The sequence below is a fragment of the Pteropus medius genome, unplaced genomic scaffold (assembly GCF_902729225.1).
Source record: "Pteropus medius unplaced genomic scaffold, Ma_sr-lr_union100, whole genome shotgun sequence".
Lineage (NCBI taxonomy): Eukaryota > Metazoa > Chordata > Mammalia > Chiroptera > Pteropodidae > Pteropus > Pteropus medius.
This window is the reverse complement of record NW_024351730.1, coordinates 855,772-878,724: the sequence shown is the minus strand read 5'-3', so window position 1 is coordinate 878,724 and position 22,953 is coordinate 855,772. Positions and strand designations below refer to the sequence as shown.

The 22,953-nt window shown below is 39.4% G+C and overlaps 1 protein-coding gene and 1 long non-coding RNA gene across 20 annotated transcripts in view; both read left to right on the top strand.

Moving 5' to 3' along the window:
• RBM47 (RNA binding motif protein 47) overlaps positions 1-22,953 on the top strand; it is a 143,340-nt gene that overhangs the window by 47,696 nt on the left and 72,691 nt on the right. For 5 of the 19 annotated variants that reach the window (XM_039845036.1, XM_039845031.1, XM_039845028.1 and 2 more), the window contains one exon: positions 6,608-6,699. The exons of 8 other annotated variants lie outside the window; for them this stretch is intronic. Coding sequence is in view for 1 of the 11 variants with exons in the window: in XM_039845020.1 (XP_039700954.1) it covers positions 21,443-21,522 (80 nt within the window). In the remaining 10 variants the exon portion in view is untranslated. Of the gene's footprint in view, positions 1-6,607; positions 6,700-21,372; positions 21,523-22,953 lie in introns of those variants that run through there. 6 more of the 19 variants (XM_039845021.1, XM_039845019.1, XM_039845018.1 and 3 more) reach the window with 6 other exon arrangements.
• The window catches only part of LOC120587999 (uncharacterized), an 8,212-nt gene continuing 6,789 nt past the window's right edge, over positions 21,531-22,953 (top strand). Inside the window, exon 1 of the long non-coding RNA XR_005649115.1 lies at positions 21,531-21,751. This is a non-coding gene — a long non-coding RNA (uncharacterized LOC120587999). The remainder of the gene's footprint in view (positions 21,752-22,953) is intronic.

Genomic DNA, 22,953 nt, shown 5'->3' with positions numbered 1-22,953 from the left:
CCCGTTGGCTCAGATGTGCTTTGGAATCCAGAATATTGCAGATTTTAGAAAGATAATATGTTGCACGCACTCTATATTGCTTAATATCACTAGCTGGATCTAGGGCAATGTCGCCTAATCAAACACATCACTATTTCTTCAGCAAAGCATATGGGTACGCAGACATACTGGAGGCAAGGAAGTCTGCAGAGAGTCTTGTTAGAGACTAGAGTCTAGATTCGGCTGCTGACTTCTAAAAACGACTTGGTTTTCAGAGTTGTAGTATCTCCCTTACAGGTGAGGTGTACGTCTTGGGAAAGTTCAATGAGATGTATGTAAAGTGCTGAGAAGGGAAGGCACCATGCAAGTGTGAGCTGTTATTATAAAGTAAATTTACTCGTTATCAAAGCAGTGTAGGCTGAGTATAAACTGCATCTGCAGTGTCGTTTTCTTATTCCTCCCAACAAACGGGCCTTGACTATGTGCCAGGCATACTGCTAGGTACTGCAAGAAAACAAATATGAACCAGACAGAGTTCCTGCCTTGCATTACAGTCATGGCACCCGTGGCCAAGCACACTGCCAGTTTTTTGTCTTTTTTTTTTTTTTTAGCTTTGCATATTCCACTTTTTCCTTGGTATTTCCATGCTGGGCTATTTGAATTAGGTTAGAATCGAACCAGTCCCCACGTATACTGATATGCCTCATATGTTGTCAAACTGCATGTTTAAAGGAGAGAGGACAGGAAATAATGACTCATGACGCAAGTAACTGGAAATGATTCTCAGATAGGAAGTTATAGTTGGGACAGTAATGAGAGGAAGTACAGTTCAGTTGTATGAGCACTTAGAACAGGATTGAGGGCAGTTGTTATTGGGTGCATTTCTACTGAGCTCATTCTTTGTGCCAGGCACCGTGCTGGGTCCTGGGATTATAGAGGTAAGTCTAGCACTATGCACCCTTTAAGTGGTCTGGGGTTTGCTATCGTTCGCTTTTTCTACATGAACCTGGAGAAAACAACCAACATCCTCTGAGCCTGTGTACTTCAAAACAAAAGGGCTGGAGTAGGTTATAACTAAGCCCCCATTTTACCTTTAAAAATCTGTGATCCTAAATAATTACTTTACTTGACAGAACATATCGACCAACCACTGTCCATCACTCCAGGATTCAATTAAAGAATATGGCCTTTTGTTGCACTAGGAGAAACTTGAGATAGACCTGAGGAAGGACTTTTGATACTGATACAGTGTTAGAACATATTTTATTAGGATTTATTATCTCCTCAAACAAGGTTATTTCATTTCTCCAATAATGAGTACTGACTAGTGTCAGGCCCTGTTTTAGAAGAGAAAGCCCCTTTTCTGATGGAGCTCACATTCCAGTAGGGCAGAGAGATAATAAAAAGTGATAAAAATGAATACGTAATGTAATTTCAGATAATAATAAGTGCAAAGAAGAAAAATAGAGTCAGGAAAGAGGAGAGAGAGTGCCGGGTTTGTTATTGGATGTTTTCAAAGAGTAGTCAAGGAAGACTTCTTGGAGGAGGTAACATTAGAGTGGAGACCTGAATCCAGTCAGGGAGAGAGCCAGATGAAGAAAGCTGGGAAAGGAAATCCCAGGTAGACTGTGAGTGCTAAGGCAAGGAGGTGAGAAAGAGCTGGCATGTTGGAATAGCAGGAGGCTGCCCAGAGGGAGTGAGGATGTGGGAGAAGGGAAGGGAGTGAAATAGAGAGAAATATGCAGGCTCCTGGAAGGATTTTGGATTTTATTCCAAGTTTGAGGAGAAAGATTTTAGAGAGTTTGAGAAGGGAAGTGACATGATTTGATTAAAAAGGAAAGATAACTCCACTAGAATATGGATTCAGTAGTTATTTATCAGGAATGGGTGTAGCCTTGTATAAATTAATTTAGTCCAGCCTCATACTATTGGTTATGGACCAAATGAAATTTTAACATCTCAACTATTGAGATGTAAAATATATGTTATTTTCTATATATACTTATCTTGTCTATATATATTTCTTTTACAAAAGGTCTCCTATGAAGACAAATTGCTTTCTAAAGAGAAAGTGTTGCCATTTTTGAGTTAATGCTTGTGCCATCTTTTATCTTCTTTTTTAGTGCAACTTTTGAAAGATATGCTATTTGATCCTCCCTCCTTTCCTTTCTTCCTTTCTTTCTTGTCTACTTCCCTCTTCCGTCCCTCCATCCCTCCCTTCTTTCTTTTTTTTAAACAAATGCTTAATGTTTCATAAGACACCTAGATTCCCTGCATGCCAATGTTAATGAAACCCAGTGTTTTGGGTAGTATTTGCTTGTTGTTGTTTTCTTTCTTAGTGCAAAGTTATCTTGGGAGTACTAAATGATATTCACAGATTTCGTAATCGAAACTTTCAGTTGTTTCTTGTACTCACCTTGTTTGAGACATATGCTTGCTTGTAATACACAAATTCTTTGTTGCAAAAGTGAATGTATGTACTAGAGTAAGTTAAAATAAAGCAAACTCTGAATTCAGATAGAACATCTTTTGAATTTGTTTTTTATGACAACCCTATTTTCTTAGCTATTTATAAAGCTTGACTATGATGCAAGCCCATAATGGCCCATGAGCTCTCTTTTTTTGGAAGCAGCCAGCACACCTACTCTCAGTTATCTTGAAAACTGTGGACAGGCTGGGCTTGCTACCTGAATAATTTAGTAACTGCCTACTTTTGTGCTCAGGAAATATATGTTAAAGCCACAAGAGGGCAGCTTGTCCTCTGAAACCAGGAGTAAAAAGTGCTGTTCTTTAGACATAGGATAATGAGGGTAAGTTTTCAAAATGTTTCTTGCATAAGGAAGCTCTTTTACATTCCCATCCAGCTTTGTCCCCTCAAAGAGATAATGTTTTTGGAAATTAAAAGTTTTAAGGCAAGTTCTTTCATGCAAATCTATTTTTTTCCCTTTCTCTTTGGAATATAAATATCCATTTTTCTGTGAATTTCCCTTTCCCCTATCTTCCATCTCTTCTACCTTTATTCAATCTTTATTGAAGTATAATTTACATATAATAAAATTCACACATTTTAAGTGATATTTGGAACACATACAGCCATGGAACCGCTGCCCCAATCAAATTTCTATCTCTCTAGAAAGTTCTCTTGTGCTCCTTTGCAGTCGGTTTCCCCTTGCAGGTCCCCCATTCCACTGAATCTTTACTCTTTGACACATTTTTACCTGAGACAAAGTATTTTATAAATTTAAAATCATGATCATATACAAATATTAGGGCCTTTTCTAAGAGGCTGTGTAAGAGCTCTGGAGAGATTAAGGAAATCAGAGACAGCTTCTTTCTAAGATAATTACTGTATATAACTTTTTACTCTGGTTGTGGTTGTTGGTTTAATCTGGCTCATATTCAGTGTGGGGAGGGCTATTGTTAATTGCATGGTCATTAATTATGCATTTGTTCTTTAAAGTTTATATCTACTTTAATAATTGCTAACTTTTATTGCACTTAAATACTTAGTCATATTAATGAACTCAAAAAATCCTCCCTATGAGGGAAGTGCCATTATTATCTATATTTGCAAATAAGGAAACTGGTGTACAGTCATATGTGGCTTTGACAAATAAGAATGAGTTTCCTGATGTGAAATGTTAAGATCAATTAAAACTTCTTAAGAAATGCATGTTCTCATTGATCAAAGAACACAGCTGGAAAAACTAATGCTTTTCTTTACGCACATAATGTCCTTGGTCAGTGTCACCCAGGGCCATGGTTGAACGCCATGACAATTCCAGTTCTGCATCCCTGACCTTGACCACCAAGAACCCCTATATCTGTTTCCCTGGTTCCTGCCTTCACCTTCTGATGGGTCGCCCTGCCTTTACCCCCTTCTGAGTTGTGGTCAGAGTGATCTTTCTAACATGAGGTTCTGGCAGTGTCACCTTCCTGATTAAAATTCTCCAGTGGTTCACTGTGCAATAAAAAGTGAGCTTCTGGTTCCTTGGCTTGTTCAGCTGCACGCCCTGTTGCTCTCCACTGCCCACCCTCAGTCCAGCTAGTTGTCATTCTCCAAAAATGCTGTGCCCTCTCAGGTCCCTGCACCCAGGAACTGGCTATTCCTTCCATCTGGAAAATGCCCTCTCCTCATCCATCATCCCTGACTGCTGCTCACCCTTCAGGACTTGGCTCACATCTTCCTTGATTAACCTCTGCAGACTTGGAATCAGCTTCTTTCCACTTTCCATTGCCCCTTGTGTATTATAGCTGGTTTCCCATTGTTTTATAATGGTCTTATTCCACCTTTGTACTCCTGGAGAGCAGTGGCTTTGTCTTTTCAACTTGTTTTTTCTAGCCTAGCTTAATACCTAGACTGCCTATCCGACCATTATGTACCATGAAGATAGAGAAGACACCTACTTTGTTCACCACTGCTGTGCCCAGTGCCTGGCATAGGGCCTGGCCCGTAGTAGAAGTTTAATTAATATTTGCTGAAAGTATGAATAGTGAGTTTTTTAAAAATGTAAATTGTTTTTACATGTCAAATTGCAGTGGTTTAGCCCAGGGCTTGCAAACCGAAGGGTTACTGACATAATCAAGCCATGGACATATTTTGTGTAGCTTCATAGTATTTTAAGTTTTAAATTCAGTCCCTGTACATAGAATATGCCCTCTTCTGTTTACCACTGTCCACACCACTCCTATCATCTTGCTCTTTGTCTGCCTCACTCGTTTGTTGCCTGCCTGGTCCTGGGACGTGAGGCTGAGAGATGCAGGGAGTAGGGCAGTATATTAGTTTTGCTTGGGCTGCCATAATCAAAGACTGGGTGGCCAAAACAAGAGAAATTTACTTTCTCACAGTTCTAGAATTCTGGAGACTGGAAGTTCAAAGTCCAAAGTCAGTGGATTTGGTTTCTTCTGAGGTCTCTCTCCTCAGCTTACAGATGGCCACCCTCTCATCGCGTCCTCTCATGGTTATCTCTTGGTCTGTGTGTGAATCTCCTCTTATGAGGACACCAGCCAAATCAGATTAGGGTTCACCCATGTGACCTCATGGAATATTAATTACCTCTTTAAAGGCCCTATTTCTAAATACATCTGACTTGGGGTCAGGGCTTCAACATATGAATTTTGGGGGACGCTATTAATCTCATTACAGGCAGGAACGTGAATTCTCAAGTACGGTTGTTGTCTTTACCTTGTGTCTAAGCATGTTTTATAATACATTAATGAAGGGGAACTCAGGAACCATGAGAGAGAGCTGTTTGCTCACCAAGGCAGAATCTGGACGGACATAACATGCACCTGCTCAAACATCTGATTTATACTCTGATCACTTTGATCTTGGGACTATATTCATGTTTCTTAAACAACTGATATTTAATTAGAATGCCAGGTAGAAAGAACTTAGGTGCTTTTCACTTCGGAAGTACATATTCTTTCATTCTGTTAACTCTGAAAACTGACATGCAGGCTGCAAACTTTTTTTGCCCAGGGTTTAGTGGTAAAAGCTGGATAATGACGTGGCGCCGCCTCCGTTTGCTGTAAGCAAACAGCCAGGTCCTTTATTACCCTTGAAACTGACACTCGTGACACAGGTTGGACTCAGAGAAGCCAGTCAAATGCCAAGTTTCTGTGGGTCAAAGTTCCTTCAAGCACTGTATGTTAATTAAAAGCTCAATCTTAGTTAATTAGGCCGTTGAATTGAGAAGAACTTTAGAACAATTGGTTGAGTTGGACCATAGGAGTTAAAAGAATGCAGTATTTTGTTTACCAGAGATAGGTGTGGACTCAGGGCCTTTCTTGAAAGGGGCAGGAGTGAGACTCTTGTGGGGTTTTGTTCATTCTTGGTGGGATAGTAGCATTTAAAAAATCTGCTGTACAGAGCCTAGCTAATCAAGTGTATTTACTCAAAGACGAGCTGAGTAGTGATGGAATATTAATTATATATGGGCAGAAATGCCAGCTGTAAAGGGCCTCCAAAGGTAAAGGAACATTTAAAATACTAACAGCTCACAAAGCTTTAAATATTTTGAGTGTTTGGTGATTTACCCTAAAAGACCACAATTTAAATGAATTTAATCATCATAGCTGCCTTTCATTGAGTGTTTTCTTTCATATGGGGCCCCAGGAGCTTCATACCTGCTGTCGTACTTATTGTCAAACGTCCTTAACAGGTGGGTTACATTAGGCCATATCAGATGAGTAAAAGGAGGCTCAGAGAGATTGAAAAAAATCCCCGAGACCAATCATTAGCAAGCAGTAGAGCTTTTTGAGCACCTAAGCAAGTCTGTGGGCCCGTGGGCTTCCCTTCCCTGTTAACACCTCCTCTTTGTACACTTCCCTCTTCTCTCCTTGTTAGAGTAAGGTTTTCTTCCCTGAATGTCCTTTAGCCCATATGAACCTGAATAGCCTTGCAGAGTTGGCAAAAGTATGTGACCTATTTTTTCCACGTATGTGGGCCAGTGGAAATTTCCTATACTGTCTGGTTATGTAGCTTTCCTTGTAGTCCACACACACACAGAAGTGTTTGATATTAATAAAGCACCATATTTCTTCTTACCCCCTCCTCCTTCATTTAGCAGTCATACTCTTTACTAGCAGTCTCTGGTTCAGTAGTGTTAATTTTTCTATTTCACAGTTCGTGTAACAGAGACATTAGAAGGACACTTTGCATCAGGTCACCCAGCAGAAGCAGAGATCAGTCATTCCTTGACTCACTGAGGAGGTTTGGTAAGTCAAGCTGGCTCCATCTTCACTATGGCTCAAGCAAACATAATTCATGAGTGGAGAAAAGTAGGTTAACATTACATAGTGTCATCCAAATGCTAATCCCTTCTTTTTTTTTTTTTTTTTTAACCAACATGTATTGTTTTGCCTCTGGGAGTTTGCTTAATTTACTAGGCCACAGTGCTCTGTATATTTATAAGCATGAATGTCCCCAGAGAACTCCCACAATCAACAAAAAATGACAGAGCTACATTTGAATGACTTTGCTTAAACTCTTTTTAATGCCAAGTTTTTTCTATAGTGTTTATTGCATTTCGTCAACTCTAAAATGCATCTCCCTCCCCGCCGCACACACAGTTTAAACATATCTGAAATTATAATGCATCTTATGAAGACTTAGAGTTGGTAAAAATATAGCATTCCTGTGATAATCTCCAAAAAACTAACATTAAATTAAGTGTTGTCTACCTTTTATTTTTTACAAAGTACAGGTGTTTTTTTAAAGGCAAGGGATGAATATTTTTCTGTTAAAAAAGCAAATCAGTAAGAACTCTGTACTTACCAAAGAAAGAATTTCGGATTCTAATACTGGAAGAAAACCTAATTTTTTGGGAGGTGATTTCATATGATGATTCTGAGATTAGTAGCCCTGGGTTCTGATAAGCAGTGGTGCTGGCACTCAGAACAGTTCATGTGAGATCATGGACTAGCTTCCCGGGCGACTGATTCCAGAATCAGGCACTCTTATCCAAAGTCAGGTTCCCCTTCAGCAATCAACATCATAGGACTTGAAACTGAAATACTCTGTGCTATGCCCTCAGAATGATTTGTCAGCACCCGTTTATCTGTGAATGAGTTCAGTCTACATTCATATATATATGTGGGGAAATAACATCTTTATAGAATTAATGCTGCAGAATGGGCAGGATTCTCCAAGCCACAAGGGGCTGGTTTTTATAGGCTTGTGTATTTGCAGAACTTCCATTTTAAAGGACCCCATAGGGGATAGTACACTAATCCTGAAATCAGTGGGGATATATTTTCTGAGCATCTACTATGTGCCAGGCTCTGTGCTAAGTACTGAGTAATTAAGAGATGAAGACAGAAAGGATTGTATTTCTGACCTCAGAAAGCTGATGTAGTAGTCAAGGCAAACATTATGCAATAAAAGAGTAATGAGTGAGTTGAAGAAGTACAGGAAATTAAGGGAGTTTAAAATTGGAGGTCCTGACCTAATTGTTGGTGGGAAGGGCAACCAATAAGAAAGGCTTTTTGGAATTTAAGTGGTGTTTAAACTGAGATTTGAAGGAGAAGAAATGGTTTACTGGGCAAAGGGAGATTGGGGGCAGGTGGTAGTGACTGTACCAGCTGAGAAACAGCATTTGTGAGGGTCTCAACATGTGAGGGTGAGTGTCGGGTCCAAGGGGAAGTATGAACCATTTAATGGGCAAGGGGGTAGAGGAAGAGTGGCTTCAGATGGACAGATGTCTGTTATAAGAACATAGTCAAATTTCTGAAAGAATTTTAGTGACAATCTCAAACAGATGATTAGATTTTTTGTTTTTGTAGTTGACGTAAATGCTTTCTTCTCTATAGTGTTATTTCCCAAAGCTGGATCCCAAGTCCTATTTTCCTGCCAATCCTTTGAATTCACTCCAAATCTATGTTCTTAATTTCTCTAACCTACCTCCCACAGGGAGGTAATTAGCTTCTAGTGAGAGATTGTTTTCTTTAGCAAATGTGTTCTTTTTCTCTACTTTCTTGATGGCATCAGGGAAGGGTGATCATTGGCATGATTGCCCCCACCCAAAGGCCAGAATTTAAAAAGTGGATGGTTTAAATAGAACAGACAGAGGCCAGCTACTTAACCTTGCTTCTGCTTTTGGATCATTATGAGTTTCTCAGGCTTCAAATCTTAGTTGTATGTTGGTATTTTCTATCAAGAGTACTGCTGAGCTCAGGCACTTTGACCAGTAACTAAACTGACGGATTCAGAAATTCACACATGTACACGTACATACGCACATACAAATGGAACCCCAGTTCCATTGAGTTGGCCATCTCAAGCTTGCTGGTTTCTTAATCATGAATTAATTTGATGTGGTCATTTTTTGAGTGGTCTCTTGAGTGTGAGGGCTGACTAGAGCTAGATAGATCTTTTTTCAACAGACCTAATAATACACACAAGCACGCACACACACACACACGCACACGCATACATATACGTGTGTGTGTGTGTGTGTGTGTATGTGTGTGTATTTCATTCGTTCTCCCCATACAGAAGGAAAGAGAATCACTATGATTGATAGAAGGAAATTTGAACTTTTGGTGACTTCTTTGGCCAATCCTCGATCATTACCTACCTGATTTTTCTTAAGCCACGTGACATCTGCGCTCCTTTGTCAAGATGTGAGCATCAGAAGTCAGAAGGTAGAGATACTTAGGAAGAGTGAAGGGAAAACAATCATGGAGTTCCTGATGAAAACTCTAAGTAAAACAGTAAAACCTTTTGAGTGCTGACCCTTTCCTACTCATTCTAGTCTAGATTTTCATTCCAAGTGAGTTAATTAAGAAGTAGATATTGTTTAACCTGTACATTGAAAAGGCAAGTTGCTTTTGAAAAGGAGGAAAAGATAGGCCGCTTAAAACATTGTTTTCTATAGTAAAATGGCTCTTCATGTGTCTGAATTGTAGTCATTTAGTGAAGTCATAGATCTCTTAGAAACAAACTTCCCTGAAATTCCTAAAATTTACCAGAGGAGATATCATTCGGAAAATGACCTTCTCATCATTTTTTTTTCCCCAAGAAGGCAGACTATAACTCAAATGGGACTTACAGTGAGCTTCTTACAGTTGCACAACTCCTATGATCTACATAAAGGAAACTTACTGAAAAACAAATACACACAAAGGTCAAGCAAGTGAGTTGAAACAGATTCTCTTTTATTTAGTCAGGCACTAATAGGGACCTGTCATAAAACGACACCAGAATGCTGAAGGCAATCTCCAAAGGTAGGTTTTAAAGGTGACTTTTCTGCTTTTTCACCTGAAAATAGAAGAGATTTTTTTACATTACATATTACTTCTTACTATTTACTTGGTACTACATAACATTATTACACAGAGGGGAAAGGCCTATAATTTAATTTGACTCAAATGAGTAAACCTGCTAAGAATCCCCATATGAAAAATACTGTGGCAGGTACATAAAGTATAGACAGATGATTCAGACATGGTGCTTGCCCCAGAAGAATTTAAGAATGAAAGCTTAAGCATTTAGTTAAGAAGAAATACTAACAAACCAGGAGTAAATTAGAACAAGCAACATCATAACTCAAATATTTAATGATACTTTTGAAAATGCAGGAGTTAATAGATCTCTTTTTTTCATCTGTATCCAGATTTACCAGGGAGTAAACTCATCACCCTCTTATTTGGACTTCTTGCTTTTTTCTGATCTCTGATCCAGTTCAACAAAAGTACTAATTCAGATATGGGGCCTGGTAATGTTGAGAACGTAGGCAAAAGTAACCCTGAAGTCCTTTGCAGTTTATAATGATTCCATGTATAATTCCCTTGGTGATATATGCTGAAGAACTTTCCAAAGAGACCTGGTGTCAGAGTAATTGGACCCAGCTCATACTTAGCCGGTTGCGGGTATAGTCAACCAGTGACTTCATAAAAAGGCATTCCTGTGGCTAAGGTGATCCTGAAGTCTGTTTTCTGGACCCAAGTGAACATATGTTCTGGAAAACTGGTTTTCATAGGTAATAATAACAGGTTTTCTCAGGGAGTTTGTGGCTCATCCCAAACTGGATGATTTCCCCTTTTAAAATTATTTCATTCACATGAGCAGATTTTCTAGAGCTAGTGGTTCCTTTGGCATCCTACTCTTGTTGCCAAGAAGTAACAGTAACAGAACAACCACATTGCTTTTATCAAGAATGACAAAAATTCTGTGTCCGCAAAATAACTGAGGTCCTTTTGAAACTAAGACCAAGGCCAGTAAAATACAAGGGACATCTTAAGGAATGAATGAAGTGGTTATGAAGATTCAGGCTGGAATGAAAGTTATTGAGGACTCAAGCATTTAAATCTAGGCATGTTAGTACCTGCTGATTTTGTTCATCTCCATTTGTGCAGTCAGTCACCAAGTGATTCTTAGAATCATAAAATGTTGGAAGTAGATGGAACCCTAGAGGCGATGATGAAAATAAATAATAATAACATTTACTGAGGGCTTACTATGTGCCAGGCACGTAAGAAGTCTCTTACTTGCATTATCTTTTCCACTTATATTGGCCTTATTTAATTCCTACAATAATTTTATAAAGGTGTTAGGCAAATAGGGAAAATAAGTTATAAAAGAAAATGCGTAACTTGCACAAGGCCACACAGTGCATGACAAAGCTGGCACACATACCTAGGTCAGTCAGTTTTTACAGTGACCTCTTTTTATTCGTGGGGAATGGCCTAATATAGGTAGAGAGATGGAGTCAATGATAAGGGTGAGCTTGGGAGCAACATGAGCTAAAGTGCACGTTCCTGTCCAGTTGGCGGGCAGGCGTAAGTAGGCATTGGTAACACAAAGAAAATAAGGATGATTTGTGGGATTTAAGCAAGTACCAGTAGGGCCAAAGGATCCTCGGAAAAAGGCATGTTCATTGTCTAGAGTTCACTGACTGGCCAGAGTCCTCAGGAGTTCTCTAATGCACGGGTTCAGTGAAAATGACAAAGAGACGTATTGAACATGCACTGTGAAGTAGAAACTGTGTATAGTTTAATGTGAAAATTAAAAAGTGTCATGGTGGGCTCTATGTTGGCCTCCAGTTCTCCCTCACTAAGGAACTGGCTACAGCTCTTAACCAGGGTGACTAAGAGCGCTGTCAGTCAGATCTGATTCCACTCTGCTCTTGGAACTGTTCGTGCTCTAGAACAATCTGCTTGTGCTTCAGGTTTCAGACATTTTGAGAATTAAAAAAAAATACCAACGCATTTGGTATTGGTATACCAAATACCAGACCCATTCACTGCGACTCTGACTTAGTCGGTTTGAGGAAGAGCCCAACCATCGGTACTTTTTGAAAACCCCATAGTTGAGTCTCATGCATGTCCGTGTGGACGACTGCTAGTTTATACTTTTGCTTATTAACTTGGTGACCGGCTGTGAATTGCTTTTTTGGGAGAGCATAATTTGTGTTCTCTAGTGGCTGTTTTTGTTTTTGTTTGTTTTTTTATGGTCCGAGAAGATAGATTGGGCCTTAAAAACCTTTAGCTTCTTGTAAGATGCTCACCCTTATCATTGCCACTGCTTGGTGCAGTCCTATCTGAGAGTAGATCTCCTGTTTACACCATCCTATACATGTTCCGTGAAGCACAACTACACATCCTCCCTGTAACACTGCTCAGACTATATGGTTTAATTGAGTTACACCTTTAGGTCTTATAGAGTGCAACAGGCTAGATGTTGGTGCAGCTTAAAGATCAAGGGAACATTTTTGTCTTATGACAACGCCTGCTATCTATATGTGATGTTCACTTAAAATACACACAGGCATAAATATATACATATTTTAGTTCCACTGTAGGTCTGGTGGGGGGATGTCTCAAAAATCTCTTCTGACCCTCCATTAGACACCAATAGGATGAGGTTAAGAGCTCGACTGAGACCAGTATCTTGATTCTAAACTGAGGAAACCAAGTCTGGGGCTTGAGAGAGTGGAGTCCCACAGAAACAGCTGGGCGTAGCACCAAGGCCCCTTGACGGTAATGGTCTTTCCTCTTTTCTCTGCTACCTAAAAAATGTCTTTTGTAGCTTTCCTGTTTATTCACACTACCACCTTCCTAGTCCTAGTCCTGACTTTATTCCTAAGTTATTGCAATAGCTATGGGAAGGAGTGGTGATGGAGGGACCTGGAAGAAATCACATCAAAATGCCAACAGGCTGAGTTTGAATGGTAGAGGTCTAGTTTTAATTTTACATTTGCTTCTCTGTGGTTTGTACATATTGTTTAATAAACAAATATTACTTTGCTAAAGGAAAACCAAAAATCATTAGTGGATTAGCCTTCTTACTGGTTTTGGAATGTATCTATTATGCAACCCATTCTATGGCTCCTAGCAGATTTGCCTTCCTAAAACATGTTTTTCTCCTGTCCTTATTCTCCTTATACCTCCCGGCTCCTTTTGCTATTAAGAAAAGTCCAAACTCCTGGAATCCAAAGGTCTCCTTAATCTAGCCCCACCCTTCTGCCTGTCCCCTTATCTCTACCACACCCAACACAATCTTCCTTTCTTTCCTGCCACCATCCTCCCTGTCGCTCACAGAACCAGGAGAACTCTATCCAGTTCCTTTGCTCCTGTTGTTCTGTGCATGGAGAGCCCTACACTCTGTCCTTTCCTCTTTACCTGCCCAAATGATATCGTTCTAGGTTCAACGCAAGTACTTCCTCCTCTTGCTTACTTTTGTCACCTTTTATCTGTATCTGAGATGGCAAATAGGTTTCATGTTATGTATCAGGTTCAAGCGATTGAAAATATGTTGCATGGAGACTTCTGAGAGCCTGTGTTTGCTCAGAGGGAAAGAGTTCTGTGATTTGTAGTGGTTTCTGCCACAGGCACAAGAGGAAGAAATGACAATGTGTGTTTCATATTTTCCATTCAGACCTATAACCATTCTTTTAGTTAGACCTGTGATGTCCAATATGGTAGCCACTCGCTACATGTGGCTATTTAAACTTAGGCTAATTAAAATTAAATACAATTGAAATTTCACTTCCTTAGTTGCACTACCCACATTTCAAATGCTCAATAACCACATATGGCTACTGGCCACCATACTGCACAGCAAAGATAGAGAACCATTCTATCATTACAGAAACTTTTATTAGCCCTGTTTTAGCCAAATAGTTACATAGCGATGTAAGATAGAATATATTTGTTTTGTGTGGGCGCCCTGTTTTCTCAGTGAGACCAAAAGTTTTTTACGAGCAAGAATTCTCTTACACTTTTGTATCCCTAGAGCACTTAGCCAGTGCTGGGCATGTTGGAAATACTTTGTATTTGTTGAATTGAATGTTTAGTACTAATTTGGCAGTGTGCTATAAAGTAGAGTAGTAGAAAGAGAACTAATGCGGAAATCAAGAAACCAAGTTTCTGGCTCCGGCTCTTCTGCCAATTAGTATGTGACTTGGAATATATCATTTAACTGAAGTAGGTCATAATTTCCTCAAGTGTAAACAGTTCTAAACTAGGTTATATTAGAGGATTCTTCTAGACTTGGAATTTTGTGATACATATGGAGTGTTTACTTTTAAACAAAAATGCACACATACACACACACACACACACACACAAACAAACATACACTCACAATAAAAATTAACAGGTTAAAAAATATTCTAGCTTATTTTAAATATCGTTCATCCAATTTCCCAAAGATATGACTGTCATTTGAGGGTTTAATTCTCTGTCAGATCTACAGCTAAGTTCTTCTTCAAAGAGGGTCATAGCAAAGATGAGATGACTCCACAAGTAGAGAATGTCAGAGTTGGGCAAGTGTGATGGCAAATTAGGTAGTTTTTGTCAGTGAGAAGGTGACGTAACATCTACCTAACGTTATGATACTATAGTCAACCAAACTGTATGCAGAAGTCACCAGCTGATGTGGCCCACCTCTTGCCATTGCTCTAAATGAGAGATAGCAAACTATGGCCTGCTCCGCTGTCTGTTTTTGTATGTTTTGTATGTAGCTGAGAATGGTTTTTACATTTTTTAGGGATAGTAAAAGGAAAGAAAAGAAAAAGAACAATATGTAACAGAAACTGTATGGCCCGCAAAGTCTAAAATATTTACTATCTGGCTCCATACTAATGACTAGTGACCTTCATGTACAGATCCAACCACTTTTCAAGGGCAAACACTTTCTGAAATGTCACCAGGGCTTGTGGTTCAAACATAATGAAATAAAACTCCATGCAACTGTGTTTTAGAGAAGCCAGAAGACAGGAAAGGCAACAGCCTGATGGGGAATAAGCCGGACCACTTGGCTGCATTACTTACACATCTGAAACAGGCAGGGCACTTGACTCTGTACTAAAGATAGAAAGTGAGTCCTTGGATCCCGAGTCTGTGTGTTCTGGTCTTGACTTTGGAAATTTGATGAGTCAGTTTCTGGCGGTGTCCTCCTTAACGTTCAATATTCACAAGAATAAATTCTGAAGGCCCCTTGAAGGGGAAAGCTGTGACAATCCTTGGCCTCCTAAATTTATTTTCAGGAGGGAGCACAGGCTTGCATCTGTTTATTCTTCGTTTTCTTTTTCCTCCTGAGGACAATTCATTTCAGCCCTTGAGGGATCTAGATTGAGTGGGCACATTAAGGGCCTGAACTGGAGGGGCAGGCTCAGCCATTAGGGCAGGGCTGGGCCAGGAGCCTTGCCAGGTGGGCCTGAGGTGAACTGCAAAGTTGACAGTTTTAAAAGTAAAAAATAACTCTTTTACTTTTCCTTTGGAGATGACCCATGGCCAGGTGTTCCGCCTCTTGGGTTTCCCCAACCCCCTTTCTACCTAGGCCTGTTCTCTAATCTTTCACCAAGTCTTGGTTTCTAAAATGCCCCTCTTCTATAATTATCTAATACTACAGTTTTGGCATCTTTTCTTTTCTGATTTATACTTGTTTCTCCTCCCCTTATTCCATTCTCTCCTATCAGGCTATTTTTCAAAGTTTGCAAAGATTTTTGCAAATTCCTTTTTAAAATTACCCTTGGCTTCTGTGTATATAACTGCCCTAAGTATAATCTAGTGTGCATCATCTAATAAAAATGCAAATTTACAAAGCGAAGATTTGAAAGGTTAATCTTCCCTTTGATAAAGAAATCTTTCCCATGTGAAAGACTAGTATCTCTCTCTGATTTATATGTCTGTCAATTTCTACATTACATTAAAGCCATTGGTAATTGGGGGAAGACCCCAAGTTATCTGCAGTCGAGTCTATTTTTTTGTATCTGCAGATCATGTGACACAGTGGAGTACATACCCTTGCCCCCAAGCTGGATCATAAAAAATTTACTTTCCCTAGTTTGTTTACTGTCCAGCCTGAGCTCATTAACTATATCCAGTGGCCTAGGTCATTATCATACAAAAGACAGGGCCTTGGCTCACTTAAAACAATGGATGCATTTGCTTCATTTGGTACAGATTCCTCTGGAGAAATTCCCAGCTTATTCTCAAGGGTGATTCTAGCTCAGCACCAAGCTCCCAGTGGCTTCCAATTAATAGCGATGAGCAGTGCCCGTGTACCAGTGCTCCATTCTAGAATTCCAGGGCAAAACAATGCTGTTGTCATGTGTAGAGAAGCATCCATTAGGAAAGTCAGCTCCCAGTCAAAAAGCTGATGGCTAGTTCTGGATGGAATTCCCAGGCACACTGTACTTATAGCCTTGGTTTTCACTATTGCTCTGATAGCAGAACACACAGCTGTGAGACACACAGAGAGAAGATAAGCAATAGAAATTGATTTACTAAAATTTGAGATCCAAGTATGCAGAAAAACCCATCATCTTTGGGAATCTCCATTATTCGGAGTTCAGCGTGAGCCTAATAGTTACAAAGTGTAAGATTCTGGTGTCTGAGCAAGTGCGTTCCTATCTTGTCTTCCACCAATTAATAGCTTCACTGGACTTCTTTGGGTTTCTGTTTCCTCACTTGTAAAATAGGAATTGTAGTACTTGCCATATAGAATTTTGGAGATGATTGCAGAGGTAATACATGTAAATAATTTAGCATTGAGTCTGGTACAAAGTGGGTGCTAAATAAATGTTGTAATTAGTGTTTCAGCACAAATATGAGGAGTATGTCTAGTACAGTATTTCTCAAATGTTTGGGCTCAGCACATTTTATCGGGCAAATAAAATAAAGGATGTAAACTTCAGATAAGTAAAAAGTAATTTTTTAGTATAAGTATGTCTCAAATATTGTATGGATACTTATACTAAAATATTATTTGTTATCTATCTGAAATTCAAATTTAACTGGGTTCCTTGCATTTTTCTTTGCTAAATCTGTCATCCTTATCTTTATATTCTTAAAAGTTATTGAGGAACCCAAAGTACTCTTATTTATGAGGGTAGTATCTGTTGGTATTTATCAAATTAGAAATTCAAACTAAGAAGTTAAAAATATTTATTAACTTCTTCAAAAATAACAATAGTAAAATCTATTAACATAACGTTCTTATGGGAAAAAAAACAACAACTATATTTCCAATTCCAAACAAAGTAAATGGCGAAAAGAGTGCATCATTTATATTTTTGCAAATCTTTTTTTTCCCTCAAATCTCTTTAATGGCTGGCTTGATAGAAGTCAGCTGCGTTTTTATATTTGCTTTGCCTTCAATCTATTGCGATATGTTATTATCATCAACGTACAGAAAGAAAATTTAGCTTCACAAAGATATATAGTTGGAAAAGGGAGGAGTATTTATTAGTAGCCTTTTCAGTTAATTGTGAACATTCTTTGATACTAAACCCAAATTCTACAAAAGATAGTTTCTTAAAGGTTATTTTCATTGTGGAATCTAAAACCATAGCAATAAACTTTTTATACTCTGTTACATTAAAACCCCCTGGTTTATCTTGTTCTTTGAATAGATCTTTGACCCACGCATGATTCTATAACACCATAAATTGGTCATTTGGAAAATATTGGTTTACTGAGTTGCGAAGATCTTCCAAATACTGACATATTTCCTTATACAATATTAAAAACTCACATTTGTTAATATCATAACTAATCTCATTAGAAAAGCCTTAAATTATTGGCAAGCTATCAAGCTCATGATGGTGAGTACAAGTTCTCCACAATTTTAACTTTTGCTTGAAAGTTTGAATTTTATTATTGATAACAAATACTATCAGTTTTGTTCTTTGATGTGACGAGCATACTTTATTTTTCTAGAAAATGTCTGCCAAATACTCAAGTCTGAATGACCATAGTTTGTCATTCGTTCCTTTAAGCAAAAAAAGTGTTTTATGACAAAGCAGCTATAGTTCACTACGTAACTCAAATAATCCCACAAATGATTTTCCTTGAGACTGTCTATCATCATCATTTGGTATGTAGCAGGACTGCTTTATGCATACTTCCCATTTCATCACACAGAATATTAAAAAGATATGTATTCAAGAGTCAAGATATAATAAAATTAACATTTTCTGCTTCTTTAAGTACATTCTTAAGGAAAACTGGTTCTTAAAAAATACAATAAAAACCTTTGCATGTCCAGTGTTGAAAAATACTGATTCTTAGTACAGTTTTGTGCCACTGCCTTATTTTGTGCTGAGGTGCCAGCAGTTTACTCACTGTTGCCTCTTCATCATTAGTGCAAACGTCACTGTAGTAAAAAAGGCAAAAATATTAGAATTATTATGATAATAGTTATGGCCTTTTGCAGACCTCTGAAAGAAGTCTTAAGGTCTCCCAGGGGGTCCAAGGACGTCACTTTGAGAACTGCTGGTCTAGCAGATGAAGTCCCAATGAAAGACAGTGCTGGACAGTGTAGATTCGTCATGTGTTTCCCATGCCTTTCCAGCCTCTTCTTTCTTGGGCAATTTGGGAAAACACGAAGGGCTATTGGGAGATTGTTTAGGATCTGGGTTTAGGCTGAAGTGGGTGATGAACAGTTTCTGAGACCCCCTGCCCCCCCTACCACCCCGCCACACACACACACAGTAGGCTCTCTGAAGCTCTCTCTAGAGAACTGAAGTGGCTTGAGTGATTCAGGGACATGCCAAGGCCTTTGGCAGATTCTGGGAGACTTAGCAGCTCCAAATAAAATCTTTACCTCCTGCTGATTCCTCTTCTCCTATCTCCTAGTGTCCAGAGGTGATCAAAACCCCTTTCAAGATCTGGAACCATTCTGTAGACTGGCTTTATGCTAGACTCAAGGATATCCAAGCTAGAAGTAGGCCCCTACTGACAGAGACTCAGGAATAGGCCCAAGGTGATAGAGTGGCACTTTCCACATGCTAGTTATTCTGTCCTGTCAGAACTCTGCAGGTAAAAATTCCAGGGGTATGCCTTCACACTGGCATACCCAAAACAATAGAGCAAATACGCAACTTAGAACTGTATGACTGGAACTGGGAAAATGCTATTATAAGACATTCACACTGTATAGAAGGTGCAGTTCTTTCTTAGGGCCACACGATTTAGTCTGAGCTGCATGAGATATAATCTTTGAATACAATAGCACCCCAAGTGCTATATATAACACAGAACATTTTAACACTATTTACAATATTTAAAGCCAAACATCAAATTTATAGCCACAGAAAAAATGAAAATAAAGGCTTAACTGAAATGGGTGAATTCGTATTGCCTATTAATAGACTTGTTACAGATTTCAAAGTGAACAGGACAGATTGTCTTTGGGATAAGAAGAAAAGGTGCGGAAAGGTGGTGAGGAGGCCAAGGAAAACGAGTAGAGTGGAAGAACAGGGCCAAACAGGTTCTGAGCATGGATTGGCAGAAAGCATGTAGGTGGCTCTTGATTTGGATGATAGACAGGTCCCTAAAGAGAACAGGCTACAGCGTGCTTGTGGCAGGAGAGTGCAGCTCAAGCAAAGGGCAAGGACTCAGATTGGGAGCAGTTCTGTTGTTATTAGCCGCCTGTGCACCCTTGAGCAGCCTCTTTGAATCTATCACCTCCTCTGTCTGATTAAATTAAATGAGATGTCATATATCAAGTACTGGGTAATTGTTGACATTTGATAAATGATGCTTGTTTTACGGTGTGGCATGATAGCTTATTTGCTATCTCATCTTTATAACCCACTTTTCTCATCCTCTTTTGAATAAAACAAAACAAAAAAGCAAAGCAACTACATCTAAAGCCTAAACTCTCAGGCCCCCGCCAACACCTGGTGATCCAGTGAGGAGCCGCCTTAGGTTATACTATGTCTTCACATTTTTTGTCAAAATTCAAATATGCGCTTTAACCTTAAGCACTGGACTCCATGCTAAAGGGTGTAGAAGTGGATGATCTGGTGGCCTAGACAGCAGATGATGTTGATGGACACACAAATACGAGACCCAAGAGAGGCACTCAGAAGGAAAGACTTCTAAGAAGTGATAATTGTCCTCAGTCCTGCAGGTGTCACTTTTGGAGATGTGTTCCTATTGGGTTTGCCTATAGAAGGGCACACGGGGAGAGCAGTAGCCAGAAGGTGGGTCATAGGGGTCAAGGGAGATAGATCCTAAAAGCAGGATAGAAGTGGACCAGCCCAGAGGGAAGAAGGAAGGAGATGAGAAGAGTCATCCGAGAGGAAAATATGCCACAGTTGGGGAGAATCAGATCAGGTAGGGACTGCAAGACACTGAGAAGAGGTACACTGAGGGCAGGGAGTGGGTCAGCATGTGAGTGGCAGCAGGGAAATCTTGGCCTGTCAGGAAAGCTGAGCTTCTGTCCCAGTGTGGGCTGGAGGTCAGGGAGGCCCCCTCACCAGACCCTGAGAGGCAGATAAACAGGTTGTTTAGGATCCCATCCAAGACAGATTAGGCAATCAGACTAAATTGAAGACAGTTGTCGGGAGTCACAGCACTAACCTGAGACATCTGTAAAAGAGGAAATCGAACATAAAATGAGACCTATAGAGATAGGGTAGGGGGACATAAGAATTACAGCATGCCTTAAGATGTTTTGAAAATGCGAAGGACTGCTCTGTGCCTTTTTCTGGGCTCTCAGATTGGGAGAGCTGTCAGTTCTTTGGGATGTCTTCCTTGCTAGGGGGTGGGGACAAGAGAATGGATTTTTTTTACTTGCCTAACCTGGCCTTGTGTGTGATTCTGAAGCTAAAGTCAATTCCTCCTTCTCTAGATAGCCTTGGTCTCCTTTCAGCAAGTAGGTTTGATGGTTGCTAAATAATTCTACTTTCTCATTTCTCAGACCCTCCTACACAGAGCTCCAAGAGCAGGTAAGTATGTACTGCCCACATGGGCTCCAGACTCTAGAAAGCTTTGTTTGTAGTTTCTGTAAAACCAGGCAGACATCCGTAGGCACCCTCTCTTTCTTTTGTTAACCCTGGTGGTACCAAGAGGCACCTGACATTCTGAGTATGCTAATAATTCGGTGCCAGCAAGTTTGTTATACTCCAGTTGTAATTGTTAACTTGAATGGAATGCAAAACTTCTGGTTTAGAGCAGAGTTAGTTTTTAACTGTGAATTTACTTGAGGGATATGGAAAATGGGGAGTATATTTTGTTTATTGTGGAAGGCAGTTTATGAAAAGCTCTTCTGAATTACACTTGCTCTGATAAATAGGAATATATGGTACATGTATAGTTACTACTGTTTCTGCAGACTCACAAGCGAACTCTCCCCTTTATTAACTCTTGCATTTGACACTTTCTCAGTGTGGCAAGCCAAGACCTGATCTGGGATTAGAACAATGAGCTTATCATAAAGCTGCTTTAAAAAAAAAAAAAAAACAACCTCAAATGCTTCTGGTGTCCAGATTTACTTCTTCAAGCCCTTCTTGCTTGCCCACCTCCACCCCTCGAAAGTTTGGGACTTTTTTTTCCTCCTTAAGGGGAAGTGTGGAAATAGAGCCCAGCCTGTTCATTTGCATTATTGTCCATCACACGCTGTCTTTTCGAACATTATATTGTGTTCTCTCAATGGTGTTTGCTCTGAGGGTGGGACACAAGACTGTTTAGTGTCTTGTAAAACATTTACCAAAAGCACTGAGCCATGGTTCTGAAGGGCATTCCGTTGCCAGAGTGTGGGAGGAGAGAGCGAGCTGTGGAAGGAGAGCTCCAGGTGTTTGCCAGGTACTCGTTTCATACTTTAGTATTTAGAAATGTTCAAAATTTCAGACTACATATGATTCTGGTCCCCTAGAAGGGGCAGGGACGGTAAGGGGAGGGAAGGAGCAAAAGTAATTTCTTCACAAACTGTGTTTTTCAGTGGCTCAGAGTACCCAGATAATTGTAATCTTTGGTTTCAGTCAAATGTTGTTTTCAGATGCTGTTTTACGAAAGGGACGTGCATGTCTTAGAGGTGGAGGAGGTAAAATCTACTTGTGCTTGAGGTTTTCCAATGGTCTGATTCAGAGGATAACGTTTGCTTAGCAAAGAATTCAGAACCAGGTGTTGTGTTTCTAGGAGGCAACGTGTAACCTTGTGATTTGCACTTCAGTATGCCTCGTGACTCATTCCATTAAAAGCTTTTGCTAAATGGTGGCTCTGGTTTCATGAAAATACTTTTAAACTTTCTTTCCTCCCCTCATTCCATTCTGTTAAATTTTGACTAGATAACAAATTAAAAGTCAGCTTAGAAAACTGCTTCTTATCCTCAAAACTGTGAAAGACTTTATACACTGGTCAAGAAACTAATGACTAAATACTTCTTGGGAATACTAAGTGTTTATATCCTAGCTTATTTTGCTGTAAAAAATATGAACATATATGATAAAACTAGAGCCTTAATCAAATGTTTACATTCGATCAATTGTAGTAATGATACCCGGGACCATGTTATTAGTGGCTAAAACTTAAACAGCAAATAGGAAAATCTAGTAAAAGAATAGCTCCAAAAGATTTCTGTAATCGTCAGTTCTTGGAAAAAGGAGCTGCAGTATAATATATGCAGTGTAACAAACATGGAATCTTTGGCCTTTTTACTATCTTATGTCAGGAAATGTAAGTATGAGGACAGTGCTAAAGTTTAAGAGTCCATTGATTATGAAAGAACGCGGTTTTGGTACATTTTTGCCCAGTGACACTGGCAGTAAAACGCCAACAGTCTTTCTTCTGACAAGTTCTCAGTTATTATAAAATGGCTGGAAGAAGTGATTGTTTTAAAATTGGAGGAAACTTCCTTCATGGGAAAATGTGGCTTTGTGTATTTAGGCAAATAGGACTAAATTTAACAAACTGTGAAGGTCAGAAAACTTTGAGTACACCTGAGGGACAGCAGATTTGATTACGTGAATATGCGTATCCGAAAATTGAGTTTATTTCACTACCCTGACCACTGAAAGTTTATGTCACTTTAGACAAGTAAATTAACTTTTTCTTACCTCCAAGATTTTGAGGCAAGAATACTTGTTTTCTACTTCTACTTGTCTGTCTCATAGACGTACTTAGATTGCTTAAGTCTTGCCAAACTTTTGACCTTGTGTGATACCACATAAATCCAACATACAGACCCTGGCCAGAGAAGGAGCCCATGCCTTAATTCCACTGTCTCTAAAGGAGACT